The 25,131-nt window shown below is 42.9% G+C and overlaps 1 protein-coding gene across 1 annotated transcript in view; it reads left to right on the top strand.

Moving 5' to 3' along the window:
- FBLN1 (fibulin 1) overlaps nt 1-22,683 on the top strand; it is a 338,157-nt gene extending 315,474 nt beyond the window's left edge. Inside the window, exons 15-17 of the mRNA XM_033951176.1 lie at nt 13,546-13,682; nt 14,818-14,952; nt 22,276-22,683. Coding sequence (XP_033807067.1) covers nt 13,546-13,682; nt 14,818-14,952; nt 22,276-22,415 — 412 coding nt within the window. The 3' untranslated portion in view covers nt 22,416-22,683. The remainder of the gene's footprint in view (nt 1-13,545; nt 13,683-14,817; nt 14,953-22,275) is intronic.
- The last annotated feature ends 2,448 nt before the right edge of the window (nt 22,684-25,131 follow it).

Raw genomic sequence — 25,131 nt, 5'->3', positions numbered from 1 at the left:
CCCTTGCACATTTTGAGTTTCCGAGACACCAGTCTATCCCAGGATAGTTGAAATCTCCCATAACTATGGTGTTTGGGTTCTTGCATTCCCTTCTCAGCTCGGCTACCATTTCTGTATCTTCAGCTTCAGTTTGCCCAGGTGGACGGTAGAACAGTCCCATCTTTATCTCGGCTCCGTTGCTTCCTGGTACTTTGATCCACAATGCCTCCAGTTGGGCATTTGTCTCTGCTGTGTCCACAGTGGTTGAGTGAATGGTATCCCTTATGTATAGTGCTATTCCTCCCCCCTTCTGGTACGTCCTGTCTTTTCGGTAGAGTTTGTATCCTGGCAGTACTATGTCCCATTTGTTTTCCTCGTTCCACCATGTTTCCGTTATCCCTATGATGTCTAGTTTCTCATTATTGGCCATGACCTCTAGTTCCCCCATTTTGTTCTTTAGGCTCCTTGCATTTGTATACATGCAGTTCAAGTCCTGGCATTTTCTCTTCCTTTCTATTTCACTTTGCATTTCATGCTTCATTTTGTCCCCTTCCTGGCCTGCCAACTCCTGAGTATTGTCTCTTTTGGCCTTTCTTTGTGGTAGATTCCTATTGCCTTCCCCTTGTGGCATGTTCCTATTGTCCTCCTCTTGTTCTCTCTCAACATCCAATCCCGTTTTGACTTCCCCTTCCAGTATGTTCATCCTTTCCCCCTCTCGCTTCATCTGACTCCCTTGTTTGTTCATAGTCTGTTGCTTGCCACTTGTGTCATCCCCAAAATCTTTCCCCTCAGTACCCTCATTGGGTACTGTTTCCCGAACCGTCGATACCAGGTCGACTGTCGGCTTTCCCCCTCTTCTTAGTTTAAAGCTTGCTCTATCGCTCTTCTGACGTTATTTGCTAGTTGTCTAGTTCCTGCCTTGCTCAGGTGTAGACCATCCTTCTTGAAAAGCTTGTTCTTTCCCCAGAACGTTGTCCAGTTCCTCACGAAGAGAAATCCCTCTTCCTCACACCATTTTCTCATCCATGCGTTAATTGATTGTAGCTCTGTCTGCCTCTTCGTTTCTGCCCTCGGTACTGGCAGGATCTCTGAGAAGGCTATCCTCTGGGTCCTCATCTTCAGTTTCCTTCCTAAGATCTTGAATTGTTCAGTCAGTGCATTCTTGCTGTAGTCCCTCTTGGTGACATCGTTCGTCCCGACGTGGACTATCACTGCTGTCTCTTCCGTCTCTGCTCCTTCCAGGATTCTCTCAATCTTGTCAACGATGTCCTTTGTTCTCGCTCCTGGGAGACAGGTCACTAGCCGATCCTCTCTCCCTCCTGCTATGTGACTGTCAACGTGCCTCAGGATTGAGTCTCCCACCAGGATTGCAGATTTCCCTTCTTTCAGCCTCCGTGTCGGCCGCAGGTCTGTGTCCTTGGTGTTCTTCGTTTCTTCCAGCAAGGTTCCTCTGCGGGTATCCTCTACCTTGGTGTCAGATGTTCCTTGTCCTCTGCTCTGTGTGTCTTCCTCATTTCCGTGCTCCTGTTCTTCCACTCTCCTGTAGGCATCCTCAATGAACCTCTCGAGCTCCCTGACTTGTTCCTCGATGCACTCATCTTGCATGGGGTCTTCGGCTGTCTGGAAGGGGGCTTCGGAGATGTAGAGTCCCTCCAGCTCCTGGATCCTGAGCTTCAGTCGACTGACTTCGCTCTTCAAGCTTACCAGTTCCTGGCATCGTCCACACACCTATGACTGCTGCCCGGAGGGGAGGTAGTCATACATGTGGCAGTCTGTGCAGTACACTGGGAAGCTCATCCTTCGGGTTCCTTCCGCTTCCATATTTGTCCGCTCTCTAGGAGTCCTGTTGCTCTTTGCTAGTGTTTTCACTCCTGTGCCTGGCTCTTCCTTACCTTCTTCATCTTTCGCTTCCTTTTACTTATGCGCTTGTGCTATTTGCCCCTTGCTTACCCTCAGTGGCTGCCTTTTCCTTTAGCTCGTGTTCTCTCCTGAGTCCGCCTTTTCTTGTCCTGTTGAGCTTGTTACTGCTGTCTCTGTGTATGTGTGTGTGCTACCTTCTTAGCCTGCTTCTAACTTGTCTTCTGCCCTTGCCACTGTTCTTCAGTGCCTTCCTTGCCTGTCGTTCCTTTGATGTGTGGTCCTTCCTGGGCCTACTCCTTCCTTCTTTTCTGTGTTTGCTTCCCTTTTACTTGTGTGTGTGCGTGTATGTGTATACTTCCTTACCTTGCTTTCTTCCTTTCTTGGAGTCCTTGGATGTAGTGACCTGGCCTGCCCTTCTTGAGGCCCTTCGCAAAGGCGCTCTCTCCCCTCCTCTTAAGGGGGAGTCCGGCCTCTGGCTCCGCTGGTGACGCGGTGCGGGTGGGCGGAGCTTACTCTCGCTGCTGCCCGCCCTCGCCGCTACCTTCTCTGTCTCCCGGCTCCTCTCTCCTCACTGCAACAAGCCTCCACGCGGCTTGTGCACCTTACAAATGGCAAAGTCCACCATGTAGACCCTGTTATAAGAGCTAATAGGAAAAAACTAGGACCTTATTAAAATGAGCAAAGGTGGGAGTCGAACCGGGGAGTTTCAGAGGTCAGAACAGGAGCATTACCGTGTTGAGCTACAAATGCTTTCTTGTGCTTATAGCAGTTTGGATTTGCTTATACCGCTTAAGATGGTAAGTTGAAAATAGGTTTGCCTGCAAAGGGAAATGTTATAAGAGCTAATAGGAAAAAACTAGGACCTTATTAAAATGAGCATCATCAAAGTGCACCTGGAAGGCAGATATGCCACAAGTAAAATACAGGCTGGGATTTGAACCCTCAAAGGCCGGAAGATTGGTAGAGAGTGCCTTTCCTCACTGACCTACAGCTCCAATGCCTCTGGCTCCCTTGTCATATCATATCTTAGTGAAGTGCTAAGGGAAAAGGAGTTTAGCTATAATGTCATAGTAGGCTGAGACAAAAAAAGTGGTAGCTCAATGGTTAAAAGCGCTGCTTTCACTGAGCCCCAAACCCATATTCCCAAGTGTGCTTGAATGCATGTGAGGTGGAGCTCCGTTTTTCTCACACGCTAATCTTCATTCTAAGCACTGTACTAATGCATATATGACTGTAAATAATCTGTTCCATTTAGGCGTTATTTGTGCTGCAATTCTTTAATATATATTTGATATTTGTTTTCTACTTGAAAACTTTCCAAATCTTTAGGCATTCCTTTGCTTAAACTTATTTGAGTTCATCCTGATATGATACCTAATGAAGCACAGACAGCTCAGTCAAGCAGCTATAGCTCTATGGGTTAGGAGCCAGCCTGTGCTGCTAACATCCAGAGGTTGTGGGTTCTACACCCAGCACATCTTTTAATTGTGGCATATTACTTTGAAAGTGTAGATTGATGAGGTCACAATGAGGTCAGTTTTGTGCAACTGAAAACCTCCATTTTGTAATGAGGGAAGCTGGAATGTTAAGGTGTGTATCTGTTTATTCTCTTTTTAAGTGCTGATAATGTGTGCTGGTTTTTCTTTGCTTTCAAAAGAGAGCCAATTGCAGTGCTGTTTGTTGAGAAAAAAAAGGGGATTGTAAAAGCCATGTGTAAATTATATTATGGTTTGGGCTGAAATGTGGTTTGTTATCCATGCAATATAATGTGTTCCATTGTTATGGTGTCATTATATTTATTAGGACAGAGAAAAGATGAAAATTACCTATTGAAATTCACTATTGGAATTATTGATGAAAAAACACAGCGGACGTCTGCCTCGCGTGTAACAAAGAGCCGCAATTACGATAGTTGAAACAGCATTGAAATCTAAGTTAGACCAGGATTTCTTACGTCTACATAATTCACGATATTTAGACGCACGCGTTCGCCCAGGTAGCGCCTATCTAGCGTCCCCATTTGGCACGCCCACGGAACGCCCACGTCCAGAGCTGGAGACGGGACTATGCTTTCGATAGACGTCAGTTCGTCAAGTACTTCATAGGGACGTCTATGTGTCGTTAATTACCCAATTAACATTAATTAAGACCCTTAACTCCGTAATTATTCACTTACATCGGACGTCCAAAGCATGCCTAAGTTAAACGCAGTAATAGAGAATTTACTCCTTAGTGCGCCCGGCTCAAAAAAGTTTGAGAGACACTGCTCTAGCCACAAAAGCAGTCAGTCCTTTAGGCTTAGGAGATGCTATATTATAGAATCCAAAAAGTGCTCTTGGGGTTGGAATCCACCACCTGCCCATATAGATGTAGTATACATTACGTTACATTAGTGATTTCTATTCTGCCATTACCTTGCGGTTCAAGGCGGATTATGTAAGAAGTTATCTGGACATTTCCAGAGGTATTACAGAGTGGAGCGGGTTGCTACAGCGGATTGAGATGATTCTTGCTCTTCAAGGTCTTCCACCCCTTGATGCCCTGCAGCACCAATGGTACCAGCTGTTGAGCCAATGGTACCAGTGCAAATCTTCAGAGACCAACTGAAGGAGTTCCTTAACAGAAAACTTGGTGATATCTTTAAGCTCAATTCTATGCCAGTGCAGTCACTGACTCCCTTGGTACCAGCCCAGCCAGAGTATAGCATTTCGAGGCCAAGCAATACCAGCTCCCGATCTACATCAAGGCAGCGTCACTCTGCATTGAGGCATCTTAGATCGGCATCAAAACATCATTGCTCTCTATCATTGCACCATCGAGAGGCATCGCAAAGTACTGATGCTCATTCTTCTAAATTTAAACAAGCATCTTGTCACCCCTAGGTGCCTAACTCCCTTTATTAGGGCACTTTAGCAGTGACAAACACCTCCCCAGCATGACCTCTGTGACTAGAGGACCCCTTCAGGACTTGGAACAGAACTAGGCAACTGCCTAAAAGTGCCTTTACAGGTAAGTATGGGTTTAAGCAATGAATAAACCACCAGTCAGAATGTCTGAACCAAAACCAAAGGTTTATTAAGGCCACTAGCCAAATTAGGTTTTCACACTGCACTAGTGTTCCTGGCACACAGCACTGATAACTCTCATGAATATAACAAAAATGGTCCAACTTTAATACATTGGTCACAGTCTTTAACCAGAAAGAAAACTTGACAAAACAGCCCCAGTTATCCTCACTTGGAAATTCCAATGAGAAAACAAAAAGTGAAACAATAATCAAAATATATGCTTTGCCAAAAATCAAGATGTTCTGAGATATAATTCCCAGCCTGAGAATACTGCTGAGCTGATCTGCACAAAATGTGATCCAGGCAAACTCTGCCAGCTCCTCTTAATAGCACACTCAGCAAAGAGAAACAGGAGTGCTTAAGGTTTTAGGGCTAGATTCACTAAGAAAAACCGTTCGTGTACTGATTGGTTTGTGACCCCGACCCGATTCACTTACCATATGGCCGATCCTGTCCGCACCTGATCCGGTCCGCGCATGCAAATGAGGGAAATGGCATGCAAATCTAGGAAAGCAGCGATTCACCAACATTTTTCAGCCACACCAACTGGGCTGGCCAATCCAAAACCAAGCAACTGATGAGGACCAGTCATTCACTCCTTTCCTGCTCTCTCCCGCGCCGAAATACTAGCCCTGCAGCCCTGAAACTCCCTGCTTGCAGCTGACCATAGATACAGATAGGTGGAGAAACTTATCCTTACTTATGAAGTGTGGGGCAGCCATGTGTGCACTACGTGGAGGAGCCAGACAGCACAGTTACTTACCGTAACAGGTGTTATCCAGGGACAGCAGGCAGCTATTCTCAACATGTGGATGACATCATCCACGGAGCCCAGATGCAGACAACTTTGCAAGCTGATTTGCTTGCAGAACTTAGAAAGTTCGTGACTGCTGTACCGCGCATGCGTGAGCGCCTTCCCGCCCATGCAAGGGCGCACGTCTCCTCAATTCAGATAGATAGCAGAGAAGCCAACCAGGGGAGGTGGGTGGGTTGTGAGAATAGCTGCCTGCTGTCCCTGGATAACACCTGTTACGGTAAATAACTGTCCTTTATCCCAGGACAAGCAGGCAGCCTATTCTCAACATGTGGGTGACTTCTAAGCTAACCAGAATGGGATGGTGGGAGTGTTGGCAATTCAGGAGAATAGATTTTGTAATACTGCCTGGCCAAAATGGCCATCCCATCTGGAAAAAGTATCCAGACAATAATGAGAGTTGAAAGTATGAACCGAGGACCAAATGGCAGCTTTGCAGATTTCCTCAATAGGAGTAGATATGAGGAAAGCTACTGATGCCACCATGGCTCTGACTTTATGGGCTGTAACTCGACTTTGCAGATGCAGTCTAGCCTGAGCATAGCAGAAAGAGATGCAAGCCGCTAACCAATTTGATATGATGCACTTGGAAATCGGGTGTCCCAACTTGTTTGGATCAAAGGAGACAAAAAGTTGAGGTGAAGATCTATGTGGTTGAGTGTGTTACAAGTAGAAAGCCAAAGCACGCTTACAGTCCAGAGTATGAACAGATGTTTCTTCAGGATGAGAATGAGGCTTTAGAAAATACACTGGAAGTACAATATATTGGTTGAGGTGAAATTCTAAAACCACTTTAAGTAAGAATTTAGGATGAGTACGGAGGACCACCTTGTCGTGATGAAATACAGTGAAAGATGGGCCCGCTACTAAAGCTTGTAGCTCGCTGACTCTACGAGCGGACATAAGAGCATAGAGAAAAAACACTTTCCAAGTAAGATATTTAAGATGAGCCAAATCCATTGGTTCAAAAGGAGGCTTCATCAATTGAGCAAGAACAACATTGAGATCCCAAACCACTGGAGGAGGTTTGACATTGAAAAGTCCTTTCATAAATCTGGAAACCACAGGATGAGCCGAAAGGGGTTTCCCTTCAATAGGCTGATAAAAAGCAGTGATTGCACTAAGATGGACTCGAATGGATGTGGATTTGAGGCCTGATTGTGATAAGTGGAACAGGTAATCCAAAACTGAAGACAAGTAGGTAGATTGAGGCTCCTTGTGATTAGTGGTGCACCAAGCAGAAAATCTAGTCCATTTCTGATTGTAGCATTGTCTAGTGGTAGGCTTTCTAGAAGCCTCTAAAATGTCCTGTACAGATTGAGAAAACTTTAGAGTGGAAGTTAAGTGGAAAGGTACCAAGCTGTCAGGTGTAGAGACTGCAGGTTGGGATGAAGTAGAGACCCTTGTCTCTGTGTAAGCAGAGAGGAAAAATCTGGTAGAAGCAGTGGCTCCCTGCTGCCGAGTTGAAGTAGAAGGGAGAACCAAGGTTGCCTGGGCCATGAGCATGGGGAGAATGCCCCATTGTCCAGAATAACACACCTATTGCACTAGAAATGTTGATTGTGAAGTCACCACCCTGTCAACCATATAGGCAGCCAAACATGATGGGGAAAATACGTGGTGTATTGCTGACAATATTCAACTTACCAGTCAAGATGCCTTCTCCTCCTTCCTAAGCTAAACAGTTTCCCCATTCACAGTATGTAACAATAAAATGATTAAACATAGATATCATAAAAATATGCAATCTACTTAATTTAAGAAATTTCAGTATTCATTTATCCCCATTTAGGATCCTCAGAGTCAAGTGCAGTAATCCTTCATAATTTTTTAGAAAAACTGCTCAAATCGTCATCAATTCTTTTTTTTGTTTGGTTATAATGTTTATATAAATACTTTTTCCTTTTTATTTTTATTATACTTACAAACGCCCAAAAATTAGGCACTTATCGTTTTATGTTGAAGTTCTGTCGGCTCCGGACTTGCCTACATGTTTCGCCTCCCCGGCTGTGTCCTGGACAAGCAGGCTTGATGGTGAAGCACAATATTGTAAGGGGACAGCCTTGACACAGCCATGGACGCAAAACATGTGGGCAGATGGATTTTCAAAGTCTGGTAGTTTGTCCAGGTTTCTCAAGCTCGGGCCCACATCTGAGGGGCCTCTAAGCATGCACAGATGTGACGCAATGACATGTGATGTCATTACGATGCATCCAGGCATGCTCAGAGGCCCTTCAGACACGACCCAAGCTTGGGAGAGGATATGAGGGGACAGGGCTTGGGAAGGAATGGGGTGGGGCTGGAGACAGAACGGGGCAGGGTGGGGCAGGGCAGGGCGGGGCCACATGTCCTCTTGTCATGGAGAAGAAATCTGGTAGCCCAACCTTAACCCGTTGTGTGGCTTCAATTTGCCCTAGCTCTGGGCCTGCCCTCATTCACAATACCACAAGTACAATATAAATATGAGAAAACTAATGATTTGTTGATAAAATTAGTTTGGTCTGGCTCACCTTCATTTCGCTTCCAACACAATTCACTGTCATTTTTTTTTTTTTAATATCAATAAATTTTTATTCAAAAAGAAATCAAACAAAACCAACAAACGTCCCAATCAGAACCAGCAGACAATAAACAAGAAGCACAATCAAAATACAAGGTCCACCACCCACAGCAAACCCACCAAAAATTCCCCAACAAATGACAAAGCTACCCATAGCACAAACCTCCCCCCTCAACAATAGAATATACTCCCTAATCTGCTCCCCCCTCCCTCCAACCCCCATCCATCCATCATTCCTCCCCTGCAAAATAAAACGTCCAATACCCCCCTCCCTCTCCACCCAAAAATCCACCAATACTCAACCCCTAAGTTTGCCAAAAATCAAATCCCAGCCCTCTATGATGCACATCAAAATATCCATGTTGTTTAGCAGTTACACATTCCATATGTAATAAAGACCCCACCCAATCCTTCCATTCCCCTTCTGTAGGTACCACAGTATTTTTCCAATAAGAGGCTAAAAAGCATTTGGCTGCAGAAAAACGCAGACGGAGTAATTTTCTACGCCACCAGACATCCCTCATATTAGTAAGACCCAATAAGCAAGTCTGTGGAGTAAGCGAAACCAACTCCCCCAACCAGGCAGTCAAGCAGCCAGTAATCATAATCCAATATGGTCTAACCTTAGCACAATCCCACCATACATGAAAAAAGGTCCCTCCCCCACCCCACATCTCCAACAAATATCAGGTAGATTAGGGAACATAACATGTAAACGAGCCGGAGTAAAGCACCAACGAGATACAATTTTATATGCATTCTCCTGAACCAACACACACACTGACGCTTTACGTATTGCAGAACAAATTATGTTCCACTGACTCTCCGACAGACTAAGTCTACCTCCCACTTACTCCGAAAGGAAAAAATAGGTTTATTCCAGCCCCTAAGAAAGTACGGAAATCGGACGAGGTACCCTACCCAATAATAACCATAAGTTTTCTACTTGCTCCCAATCCCTCTGTGAATCAACCAACCACCCCTGGGCCTGGATATAATGTCTAAGTTGTAAGTAGGAAAAAACCCACCAGGAAGCAAAGAATACCTCTTTTGCAAAGTAACAAAGGGAAGGATCTCATGACCCTGCATTACATCCCGAAAAACCCGAATCCCCCTCCTCTCCCACCTAGCAAAAATCCCAGAAGAGCCTCTCACTGCAAATGTTGGTTCATGGCGGATAGCCGCCAAAGTGGAGGTCCCACTCCCCAACCCCCACTGCCGCCTCATCGAGCCCCACAAAATAATAAGATGCTTAAGAAAAGGATTCTCCACCCCCACATCCGAGCTCTAGTAGACAAAGAACCCCATATCCAGTCCTGCAGAGGCTGCTGCCCAACCCAAAATTGTTCCATCTGCACCCCCAAATTAACCCCCTCCAGAGACTAATCCAAAATAAAATAAAGCTGAGCCGCCTGATAGCACCAAATAAGATTCGGCACCTTCTGTTCTCTAGGGGCCCACATAACCCTTTTAGTCAACTGAGAAGCTTTACATCCCCAAATAAACCAGGAGAAGGTTCTCTGCAAACCTACCAAAAGTCCCCTGGGAAGGGGAATAGGTAGTGTTTGAAATAGAAACAACAACCTGGGGAGGATATTCATTTTCAACACCGCTATTCTCCCCCACCACGCCATAACCCCTTCCACTGCTGAAGGTCCCTTCGCACCTGCACCAACAATGGTCCATAATTAGCAGAATAAAGTTGAGTCCAATCCTTAGTAATCTGAATTCCAAGATATCTAAATTTCTCCCCCGCCACTTGAAAAGGAAAGCCCCGTGTAATCCCCCTTTCCACCCCCTCTTCCAATTTAACACCCATCAACTCTGTCTTATCCATATTAACTGTAAAGCCCCCATAAGTTTGGAAAATATCCAAAATAATAGGAAGGGTACTCTCCGTGTCTCGAATATACAAGAAGATATCATCCGCAAAAAGTGCAATGCGGTGTTCATGACCCTCTACCTTAACCCCCTGCAAGCCAGGATGCATACGAATTGCCTCTGCAAGAGGCTCAATGGACAATGCAAATAGCAGAGGGGACAAGGGGCACCCCTGCCGAGTACCTCTACCAATTTCAAAAAAATCGGTATAGGACCCATTAATTTTTTTTTTTAGTATAAACTTTTTTATTCACCAACATGAAAGATATACACAGAACAGAGAGAACACAATTATTTTCTCAGTACAATGCCACAATACAGATTAACAAGGTAACACCCAACTAGAAATCTCAGATATCAGCGAGAGTCCAGGCCTGTACTCTGATAGCCTGGAGCCCTCCAAATCCATACTAGACACAACCCCCCAACCGCTCCATCCCAACACCCCCCACCCCCAAAACCCCACCCTCAACCCACTGGCAAGACGGGGGCAACTGGCTTCCGCAAGCGATTGACCACCTGGCTCTTTATCACAGGGGGCAGAGTATCCAAATAAGAAGCCCAAACAGACAGAAAAAGCTTGCTCCGAGGACCCATTAATTTTAATGCATGCCCTAGGCCTGGCATACAGGGCTCTTACCCAACTACAAAATAACGGACCTAAGCCTACTTTATCCATAACAGCCCAAAGAAAGTCCCAAAGGACCCTATCGAAGGCTTTAATTCACTGTCATTTTTGATGGGTTGGTGTACAACAGTGGTCTCAAACTCACAGCTCAGGGGCCACATGCGGCCCGCCAGGTAAAATAAAACAGTTTCTTGATCATATGTCTCTTTAGCTATAAATTACAATATTATTATTAAGACTTAGCCAAAAGGAAAGATTTATAAACTATAAAGAGTTTTACCTCATGCAAAATTGTAATTTCTTTAATAAGACATTAACTATTTTTTTCTGAGGCCCTCCAAGTACCTACAAATCCAAAATATGGCCCTGCAAAGGATTTGAGTTTGAGACCACTGGTGTACATGCTCAAGTGCTATGAAATTTTCATTAAATGTCCCCTCCTATTTCCTCTGTAATTCAGTCACTGTAGATAATTTCTCCCTTAAAAGCCTAGTACAGGTGAAACCTATATCTATCCAAAACTACTGCATAATGACTGCTGCCTCTATCGCTTTTCTAGCCACTGCTGGCCCAATATGCAAGAATTGATTTCTGGACTCAGGTCTAAGTCTTTGGCAAGTTGGCATACAGTGCTGTCCTACCATCAACATTTTAAATAGAATGATACTATCCTTGATTGTCATGTATATGTTATGTTCAAATGATTTTTATTGTTTCAACAAAAACAAGCTAACACAAGTAGTAGCATCAGTCATAAAATAACAGTGCAAACATAGCCCCCCTCCCCTCCCCACCCCACCCCGAGAGTCCAAAGCCATACCAAGAGCTGAAAGTCTGAGTTTATCCTAAAGATTTAAAAGTCTGCTGCGTGCATGTGGTGTAAGGTCCTGCCGGAAGCATTCCCAGGTCTGACTAAATTTCCGACCCAGTCCACGATCCAATTCTCCGACCTGTCGCTGCTCCAGCGTTGCATGGATTATCATCAGAGATTGCCATTGTGCATAGGACGGGGGATCACGAGAGAGCCAGTTAGCTTTCTTTCCCATCAAAAGCACTCTAGGTTTGGGCGTGGCAATATTATAAAATCCAAATAACGCCCTCGGTTGCAGGAGCCAGTGCCTCCCCCAAAGTAATGAAGTGTATTGTCCAAGATGTCTCCAAAACTGTTGAATCTTGGGGCAGGCCCAGAACATATGACCCAAAGACGCATGGGCGTGATTACATTTCAAGCAAGAATGAGATGCCGAAATCCCCATCCGGGCTGCTCGTTCCAGTGGAATATATAGTCTTAGGACAATTTTCAATTGCATTTCCCAGTGTGTAATATTAGGAGACACCTTTCGAATGTTCCTCATCACCCGCTGGAGTTGCTGCAGGCCGTTAATGTACATTGCAAGTCCTCGGCCCACGCTGTCACCAAAATGTCCAGATTGGGGCCCGATTGACAGTCCCAGATCCCCACAATGTGAAACCGTAAAGGAATCCTCTGTTGGGCTGAGAGACTAAAGAGTTCCGACAGTGCATCCCTGCTGTCCTCAGTGAGAAAGGTCACTGGTAGAGATTGAACGTAATGACGAATCTGGTAATAGGCGAATAAATCGTTAGCCTGTAAGTCAAATGTTTGTTGTAATTCCGCAAATGTGACCAGGCTCCCCTCCTCAGAAAACAGGTGAAAAAGATATTGAAGACCCTGTGCGCTCCACCTGATAAAGGTGGCATTTTGAAGTCCAGGCTGAAAGGCTCCATTGCCCTGTATAGGTAAATATAAGGACACTCCAGAAGACAGTTTAGCAATTTTACAAACCCATTTCCAGGTTCGCCTAGCCGGCGTAAATATTGGGTAGTGAGACTGTCATGTATATGTTAAAACTCACATGATAGACTAGGAGGTGCATCTTTCTTTTACAAGTCCTATGAAAGCCTTTCACGTTGTAATTCAGAGCTTCATCTATATAGATAGACAAAGGCTGCACCATGTAACTTCAAATCAGCAAAACAGTCCAGAAGGCATTCACAACCATGCGCAACTTAAGGCAAATCTGAAAATATTTCAACAACGAACAATTCAGACTCATGGTACAAGCACTAATCCTAGAACTCCTAGACTACTGTCCTATACCTGTCATGCCCCGCCAATATGCTAAAACAATTACAAACAGTCCAAAATACAGCTCTTAAACTGATATACTCGCTGAAAAAAATACGACCACATTACTACCGCTTTCCGAGAATCACACTGGCTCCTAGTACAGGCACGCATACAATACAAATTCTACTGCACCCTATTCAAAGCCCTAAATGGAACGGACCAAGCTATCTGAACAACTGCCTAGTCAGGAAAAACACATCCAGAACTCAAACACACTTTACCCACCCCCAAATCAAAGGCATACAAAGCAAAAAAAGATATGACGGACTATTAGCCACCAGAGCAGCGAGACTAGACTGCCACCTCTCCAATATGCTGACCACAACGCCCAACTACAGAACATTCAGGAAAGAAATGAAAACAATACTATTCATGAAATTTGTCAAATGATCTAACTAAACTTTATCAACCCTCCCCAGATCCCGACACATACTATATCTATCAACCTTATAATCTCCCTGGGCCAATTTTTGCTGTAAACCATCTAGAACTGAAAGGCATTTGCAGGATAGAAAACACCAATGCAATGTAATATAGCTTCCTTGAAGGCAATTAAAAATGTGTATTATATAAATTCTCTCTCTCTTTTGTTCTTCTTTTGGTTAGAATTGAAAAGAGAGATACTACTCGCTGCATTAAAGCTTGCAAGCCAAATGATATCAACTGTGTGCTGGATCCAGTTCATACAATTTCCTATTCTGTTATCTCGCTGCCCACTTTCAGAGAACTTACTCAAACAGAAGGTAAGTCCTCTGTAGCATCAGCACCTGGAAACTATTCAACATGGGTGACTTCACTGCATTTCAACATTCTCATGCAGTTTTTCATGACCAGTTAAGAGTCTAGGGTTCATTGTAAAATTCAGATTGTGTAAACTAACCTTTCAGCTCCTGATCGAAGCAACTAAAATGAATTGAGGTGACTATTAAATTCTTTGGAAATTCAGATTTATTTATTTCTCATTACTAAGGGCTCCTTTTACAAAGGTGCGCTAGCATTTTTAGCGTGCGCTGCACTGCCGCACGCGCTAACACCGTGCTATGTGCCAAGAATTAACGCTAGCTCACTGATGGCGTTAGCGTCTAGTGCGCGTGGCAATGCAGCTTAGTAAAAGGAGCCCTAAGTTAATTGCAGAGTAGTAGCACTTACAATGTCTTGAAGGGAATCATGTACCTATTTTTATGACTGTGAAAATAATAACAGGTTGGAGGAGGGGCTCAGTTTTGAAGCCAAACAAGTATATTTTTCAAAAAATGTTTACACTGGTTTTTGCATCTCCTGGAAAGCAAGCATCAAATTCTACAAAGTGCTCATTTTGGTCAGGACTTGAAATGAGTAATTGAGAAGGTAATTGTGCTTTAACCATCAGTATGTTTTTTTAGCCTTTAGAGCAGGGTGTCCAACCTGCAGCCCGAGGGCCACATGCAGCCCCGTGAAGTATTTTGTGCAGCCCCAGTCGAGCGATGCAGTGTTTTCCTCCGCTATCCCCGGGTGTTTACCGTCTTGCTCCCTCCTCTGTCTTGCTGCAGCGTTTGTGCAGCCCCAGAAAATGTTTTTTCGGCCAATGCGGCCCAGGGATGCCAAAAGGTTGGACACCCCCTGCTTTAGAGTATAAACAATTACAGCCCAATATTCAAAACAATCTGACCTAACTGGAAAGGCTCACACAAGATTGCGCTATATGTTTATATGTTATATGTTCATCTTATGAAATGAGAAATGCCAAAGGAATATCAGTTAATTAATCGTATTGCTATATTACTGCTATTTGTGTTGTCATACATTTCCTAAATCACTTTCACTGTATCCAGAATTGTGTCAGCTATATTACAGCTATATGTTCACTGGTCATTTTTTTTTTTTCTATACTTTTCATAGAGATTATTTTTCTTCGTGCCATTACACCTACACACCCAGTCATAAACAATGCTGACATTATATTTGACATAACAGATGGCAACCCAAGGGACTCCTTTGATATCCTGAAGCGTTACATAGATGGCATGGCTGTCGGTATGTAATTTTTAAATGCATTGTTATACATATGACTACTTTCATTGTTAATAATATAAAGGCATGGTTTATATAGTAAATGATATATGAAAACTCATGCTGAAGGCAATTTTCAAAGGCATTTCTGCACATACAATGGAGATTTATGTTTAAAAAATGTGGCTTTTGAAAATTACCCCAAACAGACCCAAAAGACAAGCAGAGCTCTGGAGTCTCAATGCTTGGATGAGGCAATGGTGTAGGGAGGAGGGTTTTAGATTTGTTAGGAACTGGGCGACATACTGGGGAAGGTGGAGCCTATTCCGCAAAGATGGGCTCCACTTTAAGCAGGGTGGAACCAGGCTGCTGGCGCCAATATTTAAAAAGGAAATAGAGCAACTTTTAAACTAGAAACTGGGGGAAGGCCAACAGTCGCTCAAAAAAGCATGGTTCAGGACAAGATATCTTTAAAAGATATCATTATAGAATGGAGACAGGGCATCCTGATCGTGAGATTGCAATACAGGCCGCAGTAAACCAGGTTTCCTTAAATTCAGAGCAGGCTGATTTTAAAGGTTGTATATTATCTATAGAAAACCCCCCAAAAAAACATCTGTGGAGTGACGATGTTCCTAAATGGACTTTATTTGAAAGTGTCAAAGTTCCAAAGGTACACTGAAATCATCCACATAAAATAATTTCATCCACATAAGAGCCTTAAAGGACCTAGTCCACTAGGGATACAGGACCCAACACGGTCCGCGTTTCAACAAAAAGTCTTCTTCAGGGGTCCTATAAATAATGAGGGGTACATTAAGAATGCATGTAAGTTATGAATAGTAGTGGTGATAAGATGTGAGACTGTGAATGATATCTGACATGCAAAGAGTATGAAAGATATGTGATAAAGGACACAGTGATGTAAATGGCACTAATAAAAATGAGTTGGTGAAAAAAGTGATAAGTATCATAAATATGTGAAAACAGAAAATATATTATCTATGCCAACTGCTGAGCAAATTGTAACTAGATATGACAAACACTGTTTGAAATGTCTATATGCAAATGCAAGAAGACTAAGAAACAAAGTGGGAAAGATAGGCATATATATAAGATAATAGGCATAATAGGCATATATATATAAGATATATAATAATAGGAATATATATATAATAGGAATATATATAATAGGCATATCTGAAACCTGGTAGAAGGAAGATAACCAATGGGACACTGTTATACAAGTTATATCATAGTGATAGGGTAGATCGAATCGGTGGAGGCGTAGTGTTATATATTAAGGAAGACCTTGAAGAAAACGAACTCAAAATTCTACAGGAGCAGAACACACACCTTGGAATCCCTATGGGTAGAAATTCCATATGTAAGGGGGATAAGGATAGTGATAAGCGTGTACTACCGGTCCTACTTCCACAATAATAAAATGCACTGTGTCAGAAGGTATGTGGATAACACAGTACAGGCCAGAAAACCATTTCCAAACGGAGGAAGAAGCCTCAGACAGGGGCCCTCCCACCTCCACAATGGTGGAATAACGGTGGTGGATCGTTCACTTCACTGGCTAAAAAACCTCCTTTAAATGAACCAAGCATTGTGCTATGTTAAACTTGACTTGGAAGATATTATAAGATAGATGAAAAAATGAATTCAACTTATCTTCCATTGATTGGTACAGGGTGTAACGTATCCGATCAAGCTTTAGTTCGGACACTAAATGCGGCTCCTGCATCCAGTGAAGTGAACGCTCCACCACCGTTATTCCACCATTGTGGAGGTAGGAGGGCCCCTGTCTGAGGCTTTTTCCTCCGTTTGGAAATGGTTTTCTGGCCTGTACTGTGTTATCCACATACCTTCTGACACAGTGCATTTTACTATTGTGGAAGGAGGACGGTAGTACACGCTTATCACTATCCTTATCCCCCTTACATATGGAATTTCTACCCATAGGGATTCCAAGGTGTGTGTTCTGCTCCTGTAGAATTTTGAGTCCGTTTTCTTCAAGGTCTTCCTTAATATATAACACTACGCCTCCACCGATTCGATTTCTGGCCACATACCTTCTGACACAGTGCATTTTACTATTGTGGAAGTGTTTTATTTAATTATTGTTGGTTTTCATAATATCTGAGTTTTTGTGGTTATAAAATACCTGTGTACATTTTGCATCTGCTCTTGAGGTACTGTTAATGGATGTGTTTCATTTACCTATGCTTTTCTGGCCTGTACTGTGTGTTATCCATACCTTCTGACACAGTGCATTTTACTGTTGTGGAAGTGTCTTATTTAATTAAACATAGGTATTTTATAAACAACTTATGTAAATTGTGATTTCACCTGTGCTTATCCTGGTTACTCCATCTCTACTTAAGCCATCACAGTTGCTTATTCATCCAGTTCTTCACTTGCACTTACAGTACAGAAAAAAAAAAAAAAAAAAACCTATCAAAGCAGACACAGATAATATCACCATTTGGAGAGTTATGGAAGTTGATAAGACCAAGACGAACAAATTCAAGAAAAACCTAATTTTTTCTACTTTTTTTCCCCTCTTTCCCCTCAGTTGCAGCCAATAACAAGCCACATATGTGAAACAGATCCCATCTGTAGTCCAGCATAGGGAAATGTTTAGTTGCTGACATTCACATGGACATTGAAAAGCAAGCCACACAATAAATAGAACAGATGCACAAAGTATTACAGTTGCAACAACAGACTGCCTGTGTTGCAAATAGATACTGTGAACATAAGAACATAAGCAATGCCTCTGCTGGGTCAGACCTTAGGTCCATCATGCCCAGCAGTCCGCTCAAGCGGCGGCCCAACAGGTCCAGGACCTGTGCAGTAATTCTCTATTTATACCCTTCTATCTCCTTTTTCAGGAGGAAACTGTCCAATCCTTTCTTAAATCCCAGTACCATACTCTGCCCTATTATGTCCTCTGGAAGCGCATTCCAGGTGTCCACCACACGTTGGGTAAAGAAGAACTTCCTAGCATTTGTTTTGAATCCGTCCCCTTTCAACTTTTCCGAATGTCCTCTTGTTCTTTTATTATTTGAAAGTTTGAAGAATCTTTCCTTCTCTACTCTCTCTATGCCCTTCATGATCTTATAAGTCTCTATCATATCCCCTCTAAGTCTCCTCTTCTCCAGGGAAAAGAGACCCAGTTTCTTCAATCTCTCAGCGTATGAAAGGTTTTCCATCAGACGTGTCGCTCTCCTCTGAACCCTCTCGAGTAACGCCATATCCTTCTTAAGGTACGGCGACCAATATTGGACGCAGTATTCCAGATGCGGGCGCACCATCGCTCGATACAACGGCAGGATAACTTCTTTCATCCTGGTTGTAATATCCTTCTTGATTATACCTAGCATTCTATTCGCTTTCTTAGCGGCCGCTGCGCACTGTGTCGTCGGCTTCATTGTCATGTCCACCATTAGCCCCAAGTCCCTTTCTTGGGTAATAATAATAATAATAACAGCTTATATACCGCAATACCGTGAAGTTCTATGCGGTTTACAAAAGATTAAGCAAAGGTACAAATTGACTGACTTCAAGAGGGGAAGAAGAAAGAGAAGTAATTAGACAGGAAATTCATTGTTGAGGAGAAAAGTGATCAAAAGGTCAGTAGGTCGCTATTGAGAGGAAAGAGATAAGTGGATCAGTTGTCAAGATGTTTTAGGAACAGGTGTGTTTTTAGATGTTTCCTAAATACCTCATAAGTAGAGGGCGAAAGTAATTGTTCTAGGTCTTTACCCCATGATGCTGCTTGGTGTGAGAGAAGGAATTCATGGTGTTTTTTCAGTTTGCAACCTCTCACTGGGGGGGAAACGAAGTTGGAATGTGAATTTCTCTTGTGTCTGTTGGTTGAGAAGGAGAAAAGGTCAGTAATGTATTTGGGGGCAAGTCCGTGTAATGCTTTAAAGCAGAAACAGGCAAATTTGAACTTTACTTTACTCTCAGTCAATAACACAATAAGGACTGTTAAGCCCAGAAAACCCAACAAGGGAGCACAAAGAGAGCTTAAATGTATGTATACGAATGACAGAAGCCTGGGAAACAAAATGGGGGAGTTAGAGAAATAGATATTATTGGCATAACAGAAGAAATAGATATTATTGGCATAACAGAAACATGGTGGAATGAGGATAATGAATGGGACACGGTACTGCAGGGATACAAGCTATTCAGAAGGGACATAATGGGGCAGAAAGGGGGGGCATTGTCCTTTATGTCCAAGAGGGAGTAGAAGCGATCAGAGAAGGGAACGCAGAGGGGAAAGAGAAACTGAAGAATTTGCTGCCTGTATCTCTTCCCAACATCAACTTAAATGTTTTGATAATGAAAGTCAAATAGTATCAATGACAATCCCAGCTAATAAAACCCACTCATGTATAACTGGTCTAGTATTTCCTGACAGAATATAATCGTGCCATTGAGATGACAGATGTCAAGAATCATCCATAAATTAGATTCTTGTAAAAGGTGATAATGTGTTCCATGTGGAATCTTTTACAACCCTTGAGATTGACTAGGGTATCCTCAATCCTGATCTTATGGATAGTTTAGATCACCTTATTACACCTATATTTCTACTAGCCTGGCTATCATCTCAGAGTCCTAAAGCATATTGGAGAAGATTATCTTCCACTTTATCTTGCAATGCCTGAATATTTCTACTAACAGAAATTAAAAGGTTATGTCAAGATATAACATTCCTCTTAGAATGCTTCTTCTTTTTTGAACTCCTCATGAAACAGTAGGGTTTGAATTCTCTGTTAGCTCCATTCCATCATCAAGACCAATCCCTTGTATCTTATGACATAATTCTGAGAAACAGTATTTTTATTTTGTGTTGCATCCAAAAATCATACTCTTTTCCTTTTTTCCTCCATAATCTCTTCAAGTCCCTCTTCCAGTTCTAATCACATGTCTAGAAACCAAAAGATATCACTCTGTCCAGATTATTAAATCCAATTCCTTTACATAGACATTGGTTCATTATTTGACAAGAAATCTTTTAACTTTTCCGGATCTTCAAAAAAATAAGGATTTATTTCCACTGGTCACTCTCATTTTTGCAGGATAGTATAATCCATAGGTAAGCCCTTTTTCTCTCATTTGAGGTCTTAACATGAGGAACTGCTTTGTGTTCGCCGTATTTTTTTACGAAATCAGGCACGAATAATAGCTTGGAGCCCTTATAATTCAAATTTTTGTCCGCTTTGGCCAAGTTTAATATCTCAATTGCCTGCTGAAAACGTAAGAGTTTGAAAATTAAAGGCCTTGGGCTTACTTGTCTTGCTGACCGTTTATATGGAATCCTGTGTGCTCGTTCTATTTCTAGGGGCTGTTTCAAATTTAATTGTAGTAATTTAGGTAACAGGTTTTCCAAAAATTGAATAACATTTCCCTCTTCCAAACCTTCAGCTAAGCCAATAATTTTCACATTCTTTCTTTTTCCTCTGTTTTCGTAGTCTTCTAGTTGTCTCTGCATTCCTTTAATAGTTTGGCTATCAGCTTTACATTGGGTCATGTTCAGTTCCATTTGATCCATTTTATTCTCTAATAAAGACATTCTTTGGTTAGCCACTTCCATCTGTCTATTTATATTCAAGACTTCTTCTTTTACTTCACTAATTTCAGTTGTGTTGTCCTGAAGCATTTTTTGTATATTCCGCAATTCTGCCATTAGCTCATTTTTATCTAATGCTTCCGTTACTTCCTCAGGAAGCGGCACTTTAGGTGGTGTCAAACCTCCTCTCAAACCGCTCCAGTGGTTTGGGATCTCAATGTTGTTCTTGCTCAATTGATGAAGCCTCCATTTGAACCAATGTCTATGGCTCATCTTAAGTATCTTACTTGGAAAGTTGTTTTTTTGGGGGCGTGGCTTGGCGCGAGCACAAGATGGAGGTGTGATCGCGATGCTCCTCTAACCCTGGCAATGGTTTGAAAGTACCATAAGGCTTTCTTTCTTCCATGAAGTAGTAATAATTGATTTAGGAACATGGCATGTACGTGGCAAGCGAAAATTGACATGGCTTTCGCAGTTGCAGGGACGGCGAAACGCGGCAAGCATGATCAGGTGGATCATGCTTGACGCGTTTCACCGTCCCTGCAACTGCAAAAGCCACGTCAATTTTCGCTTGCCACGTACACACCATGTTCCTAAATCAATTATTACTACTTCAGGGAAGAAAGAAAGCCTTATGGCATACATCCGGGAATTCAGGGAAAGAAGAAATCAGGACCAAATGAACCCCTTTATACCACAGGTGGGGAGGATGGGGAAGGGACCTGGGGGGGGGCCCAGGTGTTGACCCTAAAGTTGGCACCACTCAGCCAAACACCCCTAGACTCCACTGAAGCCGAAGCAAAAGGAGAAGACAGTCTTTTTCAGTAGCAGAAGCCAGGAGCTAGAAGAATGGCACCCATCTGCCTGCTGGCGATAGAGAACTGATTTGCAGGTGCTCCTCTTAGATGGAACTTTTCCTGGCCAATTAGTATACTCTATCTCCAACTGCTGTTAGATGTGTGCTATCCCACTAGTCTCTGGATTCATCTGCTGCTGCTGCTAAGGAAAGTGAAAATTAATAAAAATACCACTGGATGTCCAGAGCTTAGAATCAGGTTGGGTCACTATCAACTAACACTGTTCAGAGAAACTTACTGCAGTGTTCTTTATACACTGTTCAGTTCTATTTTAAAAGCCTTTACCTGCCCCCCTACTCCACTCTGATAATTGTTTGTGAAACTGGTGATTGGATAGTTAACTACAATAAAATCCTCAGTGGATGAGATTCCAAGTTAATAATACCACTAGAACAAACTGGTGATTTCCATGGGTAGGTTACCAGTTATCTGTAGTTGCCCAATCAACTTTATTGTTGTGCATAAAGTTGCCAATAGCCATGGTCAGTGGATATGTTACTTTTGCTCAAGTGTGAAATCTGTTAATAGTATGAACTTGAATTCATTCCTGTTACCTACATATTATTATATTGCTTAAAACAGTGGTTCCCAACCAGCCAGTTGGGTTTTTGGGATAGCCCTAATGAGAGATTTGCATGAGAGAGATTTGCATATAATGGAGGTGACAGGCATGCAAATCTGTCCCATGCATATTCAATAGAGCTATCCTGAAAACCTCACAGGCTGGTGGTCCTCCAGGACAGGGTTGGGAACCACTGGCTGAAAGCCTCCAACAAATTGTATATTGACTTATATTTTCAAGATACATAAATCTTGCTAGTCAAAGATTAACTCATTTCTTCCCAAAATGCTTTAATTCACTGAATTAATCATTTTTACTTTGCTTTACTACAGGTGTTGTTCGTCAGGTGAAGCCTATTATTGGCCCTTACCATGCCATATTGAAACTGGAGATGAATTACATAGTGAGCGGTGTTGTTTCTCATCGTAATGTCGTCAATGTTCATGTCTTTGTATCAGAATATTGGTTTTAAATATGATTTCAAAATTTGAGAAAAATGTCAAGTCTACTTTATGTAAAAATCATTACCATAAGCATTTCTATGTTACAAGACTCTTGAACTAATAGTTTAAAATAATATTTGGCAAATGATAAATAGAATAATCTCTAATTTTACATTCAGTAGCAGTCAGTAGGAACAAAGAAAGAATTATCTAGGTTAATGTATAAATAAATAATTTACACATTATTCAGTTGTGTGGTTTTCTGATGAACTTAATAAAACTAGAGGGTAAAGCTTTTCCACTTCTTTTTTTGTGATGACAAGGTTTATGGCAGATAGGCAATATGATAGTAACATAGTAAATGGTCCTTTTTATTAGATATTTCTGGGCCAGAAACCCAGAGCCCTGCATGGTAGTGTGCTTAGGTTCTATCTATTGGAGTCTCCATCAAAGCTCACTCCAGCCCCTCTTAACCATCCCAGCCCTCCCCAGCCTGTCCTCAACTGAATGTCCATATACGGGACACAGACCGTGCAAACCTGTCCAGTACTGGCCTTAGTTCCTTCAATGTATACCCATTATTTTCTGATTAGAGAGCCTCTGTGTTCATCCCATGCTTGTTTGAACTCAGTCACAGTTTTACTCTCCACCATCTCTCTCGGGAGCGCATTCCAGGCATTCACCACCCTCTTCGTAAAGTAGAATTTCCTAACATTGCCTTTGAATCTACCACCCCTCAACCTCAAATTATGCCCTCTGGCTTTACCATTTTCTTTTCTCTGGAATAGATTTGATTCTACATTAATACATTTCAAGTATTTGAACATCTGAATCATATCTCCCCTGTCCCTCCTTTCCTCTAGGGCAGTGTCTTTCAAACTTTTTTGAGCCAGGGCACACTAAAGGTAGTGGCCATGGATCGAGGCACCCACAAGTGCGCGAACATCGCCGTGATGACATCATGTGTATGTGTGACATCATCACGCTGACATCTATGCATGCACAGAGGCCCTCCAGACAGGCCCTGAAATGCCAGTAAGGCATGCCAGCAGGGAAGTCTAACAAATATCAACTGAGTACCCCCAACCACAGAACTCCCAAATTCCACCCTAGACCCACGCAAGCTCTTCCCCAGATCCCACTCCCTTTACTAATTGTAATGTAATTTTTTTCCATTCATTTTTCATATACAGCATAATCCGTTCCAGGAGCATGCTCGTAATCCAAAATGCTCGTTTAACAAAGCGAGTTTCCCCATAGGAAATAATGGAAACTCGCTTTGATACGTTCCCCCCCCCCCACGAAAACCAGCATTGCTCCCCCCGAAGGCCCCCCCTGCAATCTGGCACCCTTCCCCCCGCGATCCGGCAACCCCCCCCCAGCGATTCGGCACTCCCCCCCGCGATCCGGCAACCCCGCCGCGATTGGGCACCCCCCGCCGCTTCTTACCATCATCTGGGCACTGGCATGTCCTGTGCATTGGTGCCGGTGCCCAAAGATCGGCCTCCTCTTCTGCTGGGCCTTGAGCATCTGCGCATGCTCAAGGCCTGCAAGTTCATGTTCTCTCCAGAACGTGAACTCGCAGGCCTTGAGCATGCGCAGATGCTCAAGGCCCAGCAGAAGAGGAGGCCGATCTTCGGGCACTGGCACCAACGCACAGGACATGCCGGTGCCGGTGCCCAGATGATGGTAATAAGCAGGGGGGGGTGCCGGATCACGGGGGGGAGGATGCCAGATCGCAGGGGTGGGGGGCGCTCGTAAATTGAGCCACGGGACCTTTGCTAGATGCGGGCCAGCCTAGTAAAGGCCCCGAGGCTGCCTGATGAAACCGGGCTAAACTATTGCTATAGTGAAAGCTGTGTGCCGCTGCTGGTCTGGGGGTATGTAGACGAGGAAGGCAGGAGTCCCGGCAGATACACGCAATGCTACGGTAGAAGTCAGCTGACACAGGTGCCGGAGCCGCAGCACTTAAAATCTCAAAAGGCACACTAGTGTGCCATGGCACACAGTTTGTGATACACTGCTCTAGGGCAGTGTTTTTCAACCTTTTTTGGGCAAAGGCACACTTGTTTCATGAAAAAAATCACGAGGCACACCACCATTAGAAAATGTTAAAAAATTTAACTCTGTGCCTATATTGACTATATATAAAGTAATGCTCTTGAATAGGAATCAAATAAACACAAAGAAAGTATTTTATAATTACTTTATTATGAAATATTAAGTAAACAGAATAGTGGAAAATTATAAAATACTTTATTCAGTGCGAAACCTGGGCCTGTTTGACTGAACACAAAGCTGATATTCTGGCTGGAATCAAAGAAAGACACACACGTAGCTCTTCGTCAACAGCTCTCAGTCTCTCTCTGTATTTGGTTTTTATAGCATACAAAAATAGACAAATATACCCTCCATCCTTTTTATTAAACCACAATAGCAGTTTTTAGCGCAGGGAGCTGCCATAGGCTCCCTGCGCTAAAAACCACTATTGCGGTTTAGTAAAAGGTGACCATATTGTAAAATATAGACAGCAGATATAAATTCAGAACTGTGCATAGTAAGTGAAGGGAAGTTTTCATCTCTGGGAATTTACCCAGTTAACTATTAAGTTATTTGGGCAAATTCCCTTGAAAACTGTGGTAATACTGCCTCCACTTTGCTAAATTTAAAATAAAATCATTTTTCCTACCTTGTCTGGTGATTTCTGGTTGCACTTTCTTCTTCCCTTCTATCAGCCTGTATGCT

The sequence above is a fragment of the Geotrypetes seraphini genome, chromosome 7, assembly GCF_902459505.1.
Source record: "Geotrypetes seraphini chromosome 7, aGeoSer1.1, whole genome shotgun sequence".
Lineage (NCBI taxonomy): Eukaryota > Metazoa > Chordata > Amphibia > Gymnophiona > Dermophiidae > Geotrypetes > Geotrypetes seraphini.
This window is presented reverse-complemented; position numbering and strand designations above follow the sequence as displayed.